The sequence below is a fragment of the Semicossyphus pulcher genome, unplaced genomic scaffold (genome assembly GCF_022749685.1).
Source record: "Semicossyphus pulcher isolate SPU_LCO1_2020_fin unplaced genomic scaffold, fSemPul1.0.p SCAF_19, whole genome shotgun sequence".
In the NCBI taxonomy this organism is placed as follows: Eukaryota; Metazoa; Chordata; class Actinopteri; order Labriformes; family Labridae; genus Semicossyphus; species Semicossyphus pulcher.
Genome location: NW_027211692.1, coordinates 102,224 through 113,337, shown reverse-complemented (window position 1 = coordinate 113,337; position 11,114 = coordinate 102,224). Strand labels below are relative to the sequence as shown.

Here is an 11,114-nt window from a genome sequence, read left to right as displayed (position 1 = left end):
TTTTTTATAAAAGGTCTAAAAACTACATAAATGGCACAATAAATATCACTGAGATGCATAATTAACATGTTTAATGTACAATTTAGAATCTCCACAGAGCATGTGAAGTCTTTGAGAACTTAAATCAGTGCTCAGTATCAGCAGTACACAGTTAGTGTAATGGTCTCTCTGATCTCTCCCTGTGAGTCGTGGGCTTTATATATTCATGGGATAAAACCAGCATTCATTAGAGTGAACTGGCCCTTTAATGTGTCAACAGCCTGCAGATAATTTTCAACAGAGGAAAATGTTCACTTTGGATTTAACACATAACAAACAGCCAATTTCCAGGTATTTATTCCGATTATTCAGAAGCTGTCGACACGTTGACGTAGTTCTCAGGTGGAAGGTTTTATTTCCATCTGATCTGTGTTGGCATTGTAACCAGGTGAAGGGAACCTTTTACCACATGATGTGGTCTTGTGATTATATTAAAACGTTTTGGGACAAGGTTTCCTCTTCTCTGAGTGAAATGATTGGTGGGAACGTGAACTGTGACCCAGCGATGTGTCTCCTAAAATATACACCTCAAGGAACCTGGTCTAAACAACGTAAACCAATAAAAACTGGATGTATGACTGCCATCCACTGGAAAGAAACCGGACACTGAACCATGACCTGTGGCTGTATACATTCCTAGAGACAATTTCCAGGGAAGGTGCGGCCTCCAACTTGAAAGAGGAGTTTAAGGAGGACCAGCAAATGAGGAAGGACATTTTGGATATTATTAAGACTTTGACCATATTTCCAAGTATCAAGAGACAGACAGCGCAAGCTTTATAACCTGTAAACAATACACCCCTAGGTACACTAACTCTATATTCAAACTATCACTTTACCTATATTTCCACTGTAACCTCAGGTGTGTTTTGTTTTTATTATTTAATTTATTTTTATTACATTTATTTTCGCTTTATTTGACTCAGTTATTTGTACCTAAATTTTCATTTGTTGTAGCCTATCTCTGTGTCACAAAAGTTTGTGCAGTTGGACTAATAAAAATGTAAATGAGAAAAAAAGGTGGAAGGTTTTATTTTACTAACAGAGTAACGAAGAGCAGCAGCAGGTCGGTCAGTCATTCACAAAAACAACACGGTCAAACTACATTTCCAAAGTTGGCTTTTAAACATTTTGTCATTAAATATAAAAAAACAACAACAGTATTGTTCAGCAGAGCAAGATGAGAAGAAGGATATGTCTGTGTTGAGATACACTGTGGTTGACCAAGAAATAGCTTTGTGGTTCGACCTTGTGACTTTGTCCGAAGTTCACTGATGTTGTCTGCATCTCTTCTGGTAAATTCACACAGAGCCAGGCGAGCTGTTTCCATCTGCTTCCAGTCTTTATGCTAAGCTAACCACTGACAGCACTGAGGGAATACGCTTGTTTGTTTTATTCGTTAGCGAAGCTCTCTGACCAGGGGAAAAAGTTCTTCTGTTTCCTGTGTCTGCTGGCGGAATCGAGCCTACGACACTCGTCACCACAGCAGTGTTTCTTTAGCTGCCGGGAGTCGGAGAAGCCCCGGCCACAGCGCTCGCAGGTGTACAGCTTCACCCCGGTGTGGATCTGCATGTGAGACTTGAGCTGGTTGGACTGCCTGAACTTCCTGCTGCACACGGCGCACTCATAGGGCTTTTCTCCGGTGTGGACGAGGCGGTGGCGATGGAAGTTCTGTGACGTCCTGAACTCTTTCCCACACTCTTCACACCTGTGAGGTTTGATTCCCGTGTGCAGGAGCTCATGCTGCTTCAGCTGCGCCATGAGGAGGAAGCCTTTCTGGCAGACGCCGCAGACATATGGCCGGTCGCCGCTGTGCTGTCTCATGTGATACAGGTACAGGTGTCGCAGGTGGAATGACTTCCCGCAGGTGTCGCAGGGGAACTCTTTGTTCTCTGCGTGACTCTTCTCGTGCGTCTTCAGCGCGGTGTTGGTGCTGAAGCTCTTCAGACAGGTCGCACAGCTGAACGGTTTCACTCCAGGCGGCCTCCGTCTCAGGGCTACGGCCCGCTCTCGAACCTTGTTGTTGTGGACCAACCGCTGATGCTTCTGCAGCTGACAGTTGTAGAAAAAGGTCTTTCCACAGAGGTCGCACATGAATGTCTTCTCCACGCCATGGACCTGCATGTGGGTCTTAAGAGCCCAGGTACCTGTGAACCCTTCTCCACATTTATCACACCTGAGGCAGGACAGGAGCAGAGAAAATACTTTAACAAGTGTGTTCGACAGGTGTGTTAGATTAATACCATACAACAGGTGTGTTATCAGATTCATATCGTACGACAGGTGTGTGTTATCAGAATAATAACGTACGACAGGTGTGTGTTATCAGAATAATAACGTACGACAGGTGTTAAATTGGAAACAGTGGCTGCAAACTAATCTCATGCAGGTTTAGGTGGTGACCTGATATTTCAGAGTTTGTGTTGTGACACAGGTAAACTGTTGTATCAGAGTACCTGTACGGTTTCTCTCCGTTGTGGAGACGCAGATGTCTCTGGAAGTTGTACTTGAGGCTGAAGCTCAGTCCGCAGGTCTGACACATGAAGGGTTTCTCTCCAGAGTGGACCAGACGGTGCTGCAGCAGTCCCATCTTACACTTGAAGGCCTTGTTGCACTCGCAGCACTTGTGCGGCCGCTCCTCGGAATGCGACCTCTGATGGACGCGCAGGTTTCCGGTGGTGGAGAAGTTCTTCCCACAGGTGGGGCAGTGGTAAGGCCGGGCACCAGTGTGGATGGTCTGATGCTCTTGGAGGCTCTTCTTCCTGGTGAAGCCTTTCCCACAGGCGTCGCACATGAAGGGCTTGACCTGGGCGTGCGATACCTCGTGGTACCTGAGTGCACCAGCGGAGGTGAAGGCACGGTCGCAGACTTTACACCTGAGAGGTGCTTTCTGCAGCCGGTGAGATGCCTGGTGGGTCCGGAGCTGCCGAAGGCGATTGAACTTCCTGTCACACTGGTCACAGCGCAGCAGCTTGTCGGGGTCGCTCTCGCGGGCGTCGCTCAGCTGGTGGCTCAGCTGGTGGCGCTGCAGACTGGTGGCTTTAAAGAAACCTTTGTCGCAGGAGCTGCAGGGGAAAGGTTTGGTGTGGCTGGAGACGTGTTTCCTCAGCTGGTGTTTCTGATGGAAACCTTTGTTACAGAGCTCACAGAAGAACCTCTTCTCTTTGTAAAGCTCCCTCCTCCTCTTCCTCTCCAGCTCCTTCTGCTCTTCTTCATCCAGAGCTGCACAGCAAAACACATTAAACACTCAACAGAGGCAGCATGTCGGGGACTTAAGAACAGACACTCAGTTTTCTAATCCAGTCAGTTCAGATCAAAAACACAAAGGAGTTTGTCAGTGAACACACGAGCATGTTCTAATAAGCTCATTAAGAACCTTTAAAGTTAACGAGCTTTTTTGCTGAGTCACATCAAAAACCTCTGATAACCTTTAATATTCTGACGGAAACTTTCCTTCAAAATCAAACAACAAAAAAAGATTAAGAATAAGTGTTTCATTAACCTGCAGTCTGACTGTTACCTGTCTCACCTGCTCGTCACCTGTCTAACCTGACCGTCACCTGTCTCCCCTAACCTTTTCCTGAATTCTCTTTGATGCCCTCAGGGTGGCGCCATCTTGCCCCTCCTCGGAGAACAAACAGATACTCCAACTCTTTTATTCCTGCTGAGATCAGGCTGCTGGATGCTCACAGCCGTAATTAGGTCCCGAACACTGCGGGTGCCGTCTCACCTGGATGTTAGCTGTCTCACCTTGGTGTCTCTTCGGTGGCGACTGTTCCACACAGTCCGTCTTTGTTGCAGCTTTCTGAAAAGTGAGGAGAGATTCTATGAGATAAATCAGACAGCAATAATCGATCAGACAGCGATAATCGATCAGACAGTATTTTTAGATCAGACATGGATAATCGATCAGACAGTATTTTTAGATCAGACATGGATAATCGATCAGACAGCGATAAACGATCGGACAGAGGTTGACAATCGGTGTGTCCGAAACCGCATACTAATCATACTAATCATACTGACGTGACGTAAAATTGAGTATGTCGTGCGTTCCCATCTCATAGTATGCAGTTTTGTGTATGCGAGAAATGCCCGCATATAAACTAGACCGGCCCGGATGTTTGAGTATGAGATGGGAGCTCACTGGTTGTACTCAACCGCCCCAAAATGCATTGCAGCTATTCAGCTTCTACTCTGGCGGAGATGGACCGGAGATCAGAGCGGACATACGTAAACGATTAAGTCACGTGATACGGAGAAGACGGCTCTGAGTATGATGCCAACGGCATCCTAACAGTCAGGTTAGTAGGCAGTGTGCAGGACATACTGTTTGAGTCTGTAGTAGGCAGTGTGCAGGACATACTGTTTGAGTCTGTAGTAGGCAGTGTGCAGGACATACTGTTTGAGTCTGTAGTAGGCAGTATGCAGGACATACTGTGTGAGTCTGTAGTAGGCAGTATGCAGTACATACTGTTTGAGTCTGTAGTAGGCAGTGTGCAGGACATACTGTGTGAGTCTGTAGTAGGCAGTGTGCAGTACATACTGTGTGAGTCTGTAGTAGGCAGTGTGCAGTACATACTGTGTGAGTCTGTAGTAGGCAGTGTGCAGTACATACTGTGTGAGTCTGTAGTAGGCAGTGTGCAGTACATACTGTTTGAGTCTGTAGTAGGCAGTATGCAGTACATACTGTTTGAGTCTGTAGTAGGCAGTGTGCAGTACATACTGTTTGAGTCTGTAGTAGGCAGTGTGCAGTACATACTGTGTGAGTCTGTAGTAGGCAGTGTGCAGTACATACTGTGTGAGTCTGTAGTAGGCAGTGTGCAGGACATACTGTTTGAGTCTGTAGTAGGCAGTGTGCAGGACATACTGTTTGAGTCTGTAGTAGGCAGTGTGCAGTGCATACTGTTTGAGTCTGTAGTAGGCAGTGTGCAGTACATACTGTGTGAGTCTGTAGTAGGCAGTGTGCAGTACATACTGTGTGAGTCTGTAGTAGGCAGTGTGCAGTGCATACTGTGTGAGTCTGTAGTAGGCAGTGTGCAGGACATACTGTGTGAGTCTGTAGTAGGCAGTGTGCAGTACATACTGTGTGAGTCTGTAGTAGGCAGTGTGCAGTACATACTGTGTGAGTCTGTAGTAGGCAGTGTGCAGTACATACTGTGTGAGTCTGTAGTAGGCAGTGTGCAGGACATACTGTTTGAGTCTGTAGTAGGCAGTGCGTTAGTATGTGGTTTCGGACACAGCATTAGTTTTATGGCATTTTTTACACAAAAATAATTTAACTGATCAAAGAAATAATTGACAGGTTTATCAATAATGAAAATCATTATGTTCTTCAGGTCAATCTTTTGCCGACTGACAGTATTCTGTTGGTTAAAGTAAAGTTTGATTCAAGAACTGGGTTTTTTATGGATTATACCTGAACTGGCCAACTGTCGCGTGAGGCGATGCTTTTAGTGTGAAAAATCTGCAGGAAGTGTTGACTTGTATTTGGCAGTGGAAGCAGTTCAATAATCAGTGAATTCTAACAGTGTTGTTCCATCAAATAAATACAACTGAACGTTATTAATCTAAAGAATTCAAACATTATAGTTACACATTAAATTCATAATATAAAAATGCATCCTTCAAACACTTACAACATCAGCCTGTTCTTCCTCTGGTGGGGGCGTGTCTTCTCGGGCTGTCGGCTCTCTGGTTGGCTGATAATTAGCCACAAGTAAAGGTGTCATGGAGGATGGGGTTACATCTCCTGGTGATTGATAACGATCTGTGGATATCTGGTTCATTTCTAAAACTAGCTCAGACTGACTCGTAGCATCACCCAGCATACCGTTAGTGTTAGCAGTGGTTTGATCTGGTTTCTCAGGTGGTACCTGGCGGGCGGGGCTGCTCTGGCCTGTGACTGGTCCAGGGAGCGGCTGGCTGATGATGACCAGAGGAATCTGAGGCTTGCTTCCTGTTACGCTGCGTCTGGATTTAGCAGTGTTGAGGATGGCCATGGCGAGCGCAGTGGGGTTGGCAGCTGGTTGGTTGAAGTCCAGTGACAGGGCGGGGCCATCTGGAAGATTCAGTTAATCAGAAACACAAACAGGAAGTCACTCAGTAATCACACTGCAGTTTCAGATTAAAAGGTCCACCAGTCAGTCAGAACTGAGTCCAGCTGCCTTTCTGATTGAGCTCAGTCACCCTGAGCTGGACGTTCCTGGTTTAGTTTGGTAAATTGTAACTGAATCTGTTTCTGTTTGCACACGTTTGTCTGTGTTAATGTCGTTCAGGTATTTCCCCGAGGACACATAACTAAAGTTCACACTGTGAGTCAATCAGATATTAATATTAATAATATAGTTTAGTGTTAATATTGTTGGTGTGGTCTCATCAGCGATGATAAACAGAAACAAACTATGACCAAATGAGAAACTGTTTTTATCGTGTTTTTCAGATTATTGTAGTAATAAATAACATTATTGATAACACGTAACATGAATTCTTTATTGTTCACTCCACATTCTAATTAAATCACACGTCATACTTTATTAAAAAACTATAGTTCACTTTAGGATGCTGAAACATGGTGGAAACTCTACTTTTATTTCGAAGGGTTAGGGTTGTGTTCAGGTTCTGCAGGATGTTTGAAACTGACCTGATGGTTTGATCCTATAAAGTGTCTGTGTGGTTCTCCCGACCTTTGACCTCAGTTCAGACTCCAGATGTTCCACTTTGTCCTTCAGAGCTCGGTTTTCCTTCAGTGTGCTGGTGTGCAGCTCTCTGAACACTCTGCAGATTTTACGAGCAGCTTCTCTTCTCACAGCGTGCAGGACGGCAGCCAGAGCCTGCAGAGGAAACACGTGTTGTTTCTGCACATTTTCGCCTTCACACCCCAAAACGCTACAACCAGCGAGCTGCTAACTCTCTGAATAACTAACTGTTTTCTATCTCAGAATAGAAATCTGACAATTCATAAACTAAACAATCATTTAATGAATCCAGAAATCTGTCACACTGTGCTGAACACCGGAGCATCTTCAGGTGTCCGCAGGAGGACTTCTATATCTGGCCTGGCCAGAGGGAGACAACCAGGACCAGGTCCATCTGCCATCAGTCATCAGTGTGTGAATGTGTGTGTGAAACGGTAAATGTGACATGTAATGTAAAAGCAGCTTTGATCACACCTGGTATCAACATGGGGTTTTCATGATCGGATCACACCTGGAATGCCTTAACTACAGGTGTGAACGTGCAGGTGTGAAGGACGGATTGAAGACGCATTCAGATCTGATCACTCAGGCCACATACGGAGGTGGTCTGACGCCTTTATCCACATAGGCAGTGTGTACGCACGTGTCCTGGGCCACATTAAGCACCGCCCACTCTCCCCATATCCATGGCAACGATCACATGGATACAGAGAGATTACTCGCCTCTCATTCCCGTCTGATTTAACATTTCTCTGCTGTGTAACGTGAAAATCTTATTTTTATTTATGTCTCATGTCACTGCAGCGTGTGTAAACGTAGATTTACAGTGTGCGCGGACACACACACAGATCGTGTGTTTATTCAGACGGCAATGAAGTTTTTAATACGGGACGATCCCGAACCGACGAGGGGGAGAGACTGCGCGGGTCAGAGATATGTTCCATGAGTATTTTACCACAGTTTAACAATCAGAGTTTAATAATGCAGCGCAGTGAGGACACAGATCTGTGTGTCTCGTGCTCTGTACCTGACTCCACGCACAGTTACTATAAAGTATAAACTCCGCCTCCATATATTTACTGATAAACACAGAGCTGTAGAGGAGCATCAGGCTTCATAATCAAAGTTTCATATCACGTCATCACTTCAGTCCGTACTCACCCGCTCCCTCCCTCCCTCCCTCCCTCCCTCCCTCCGAGCGCCTGCACAGCAGCTCTCCCTCTCTCTGAGCCGAGTCTGCTTCAGTGTTTTTGTATCATGTGATGTTTTAAAGTCTTATTAAGGTGAATATGGCTCTGTGCTCATTTGCATACAGAGCGGTAAAGTGAGATCCGATCACAATGCAAAGTGTGAACGCCAGTGCTTAGAGCTGACCACTTATGATCAGATCACCCAGGACACGTGTGTTCAGGTGTGAGTAGTCGCAAGACTAGAAAATCCCTGTATAAGTACAGACCTTTTATCACTTACATCTTCTATGACCATTTCTACTTCTCCATTCTGTGACTAAACTCCATCATGTAGACAGCCAAATGGCTTTTATTCTGAAGGTCACAGATCAATACCGGAAGTCTTGTGGTTACCATGGACATAGTTTGACTGGTTTTCAGTTCATGAACTCTGTTTCACATGACTCTCCATCAGTCAGTTAGAGATGGCAGCTATCGTTCACTGCTGTATATATATATATCTATATATCTATATATAGATATATATATGTATATATATATCTATATATAGATATATATATACACACACACATATATTTATATATTCCTCTGTGATACAGCTTACAATTAGGGCTGACTCAGGCTTGGACCAGCCCACTGTTTGAATTCATGTCGGTTCTCTGTAACTTTATTCCTATATTTCAGACACATAGGTCCTCATCAGGACAAAAAAACACAATAAAAAACATAAAAGGCAACAACTTCATTGTACTTCACACAAAGTTATTGACCAGTTGGTTTGTTAATAATAGTTCATATATTAACGGCGAACTTCCATTACAAAACATGCCGACTTCGTAAAAGATGAACCCCCGCCGCCTTAGTTTGTCGTGGTCGAGGATCAGAATGACCTGTTGGGACTCATTTCGTTCACGACCCAGAGATGACCCGGTCTCGTTCATGAATGAACCCCCCGACGCTCAAACTGTCTGTCTGTCACTGTTCACAGAGACTGCAGTCTGTTGTATAGTTCATATATTTCACACAGAGCTGCAGAGGATCATCAGGCTTCATGATCAAACTAAGTTTTAGATCATGCCATCACTTCAGTCCGCGCTGACCCGCTGCCTCCCTCCCTCTGTGCCGGTGCTCTCCCCCTCTCAGCGCTGCGAGTCTGCGTCACAGTTTTAGTGAAATGATGTTTTCAAAGTCTAATGAAGGTGAATGAGGCTCCTTGTGTATTCACAGGGCCTAAGGCTGTAATATATTTAATCAGAGATCCCACCAACACTGCTGTGAACAAACGATACCAAAACAATTGTATTTTTCAACATTTTTTTAAAACACATAAGTATCTAAGATGCCTGTGCCAACTGATATAAATATGATTAGAGCTCATGCACAGCCTCTCTGATGGTCTTAAAGATCATTTACCAAAAAACTGGCCGATTTTAGATGACTTCACTTTACATTTCGTTCGCGAGGACCATTCTCGTTCAGTGAACGAGAGAGAGAGAGAGAGAGATTCGGTCATCCGATACGTTCCGTAGTTCTCCTAACCGATGATGGTCATTTAATGCATTTGATTTGATACATACAGCCCTCCTCCAAAAGGCACTTGGCGCGTGCTAACATCAGTCTGGTTTTCTATAAGGAAGAAGGAAGGGATTGGGAAGCCGAGAGCGGAGCAGAGTGAACGAAATGAACGAATTCAATGCATGAAAGTGAACGGATCATTCCGTTCAGTGAAAAGATTCGTTGTTTTTGAACGAATCGTTCAGGACCGAAACATATCTACAGTCAATGATGTTACTTTACAGATAAACGAGCCTGTAGCATAATGTTGATGGACGACATGATTAACAAAATGGCGACCTTCACAGTGAAGTCAGCAGTGGTTGTTTAGGTACTAGACGAAATATGTGAACAGCAGTGTTAGTCTGATCTAAACAGGATTAAACTTTTTACACTTTAAAACGTATTTTAACATCGTCTTTCTGTGACTGTCTCGCGCGTGATATCCGCTCTCAGCGAAGCAGGAAGTGACGGCGGGATTTAGCTCTTAGATTAAGTCTTCTTAAACATTACACTGATGACTCTCTGCCTTGAAACACTTCTTTTTCTTCTCAAACATTATAAAGGTTAAATCTGAGTTCATCTCCTTACCCGTCCCTCGTCCTGGCCTGTCCGCTCCGGCCCGGGGGTCTGCTGGAGGACGGATACGGCGGACTCTACCGCAGCCTCCAGGATCAGCTCCGTCTGACCACGGAACGTGTCGGTCTGCTCCATCCCGGAGCGCGAGCCCACCGGAAGAAAACACCCGAGATTAACGGGGTTCAGAGCCGGTAGTCGGGTCTCAGTCCACCTATATGCGTAACTAAGAAAGTCCGAAAACAAATAGTCGGGATGGTTATCCGCTGCCAATATGGCGCTCTGATACGCTGTTTACTTCCGGTTCTTCTTCTTTTCTTTTTTTTTTTTTTCTTCTTCTTCTCTCGGTTTTTTGGCGGATCGCAAACAACTTTAAAGTGCATACCGCCACCTACTGTACAATAGTGTGTAGCATCATATAATTTACCTACTTTAGATTCTGGCTATGAGCCGTGTGTTATATAGGAAGGTAATAAGCGCCTTCCTGACATCTCTTATTCCCTCTTCCTCCCCCTCTGTTCCTAGAATACCTGTCAGGCTCCACTCCCGCCCTGCTGTTCTGACTTTCTTTTGCAGTCCCTCTCGCTCTGTTACATACCTAACATTGAAGTATTATATGTTCTACATTTTCTTTTGCTCCACACCTTCCACACCTGTCATTATTCCTTTTCCCCAGAATATACATTATGTCATTCAGTCCAGTATGGCTCACCCTAAGTCTCAGTATAACGATTTCCTCCTTCCTGTTCCTTCTTTATAGTTCTTTGTTATAACAGACTTTTGTATTTTATAGAAACCCCTTCCTTTCTGATCTTCCTTCCACTTTTTCTGCCATATTTCCATTCCATTCTTTTTAATCAATGCTTTTTCCTCTCCTTAACCGAGAGATATTGGGATTGTAATATTTTTTTCCAGTGCCCCTTTTGCTAATTTGTCTGCAGTCTCATTTCCTTTCACCCCCTCGTGTGCTGGCACCCAACATAATTGTACATTTATTCCACCTCTGTGCAGTCTGAACAAGCTGTGCTGAAGATCAATTAGTAAGTCTTCTCTGACT

General features: G+C 44.7%; 1 protein-coding gene across 2 annotated transcripts; it reads right to left on the bottom strand.

Moving 5' to 3' along the window:
• Nucleotides 1-1,047: 1,047 nt before the first annotated feature.
• On the bottom strand, nt 1,048-10,355 carry LOC138597499 (zinc finger protein 665-like). Of its 2 annotated transcripts, XM_069669104.1 has the most exons (7): nt 10,073-10,355; nt 6,683-6,872; nt 5,916-6,100; nt 5,679-5,741; nt 3,790-3,844; nt 2,496-3,261; nt 1,048-2,215 (listed from the first exon to the last, which is right to left on the bottom strand). In XM_069669104.1, exons 1-7 carry the CDS (start codon nt 10,193-10,195, stop codon nt 1,432-1,434), a joined length of 2,166 nt encoding a protein of 721 aa, XP_069525205.1. In that variant the 5' UTR covers nt 10,196-10,355; the 3' UTR covers nt 1,048-1,431. The 2 variants fall into 2 exon arrangements, with proteins under 2 accessions (XP_069525205.1, XP_069525204.1); XM_069669103.1 differs by having other exon boundaries at nt 5,679-6,100.
• Nucleotides 10,356-11,114: the final 759 nt, after the last annotated feature.

Excerpts from the sequence above, each read along its gene's own strand:
- LOC138597499 (XM_069669103.1), bottom strand. The coding sequence starts at position 10,195 with ATGGAGCAGACCGACACGTTCCGTGGTCAGACGGAGCTGATCCTGGAG. Across the intron at positions 3,845-5,678 it reads AGGAAGAACAGGCTGATGTT|AAAGCTGCAACAAAGACGGA; the intron begins GTAAGTGTTTGA and ends CTCACTTTTCAG. Across the intron at positions 2,216-2,495 it reads AACGGAGAGAAACCGTACAG|GTGTGATAAATGTGGAGAAG; the intron begins GTACTCTGATAC and ends GTCCTGCCTCAG.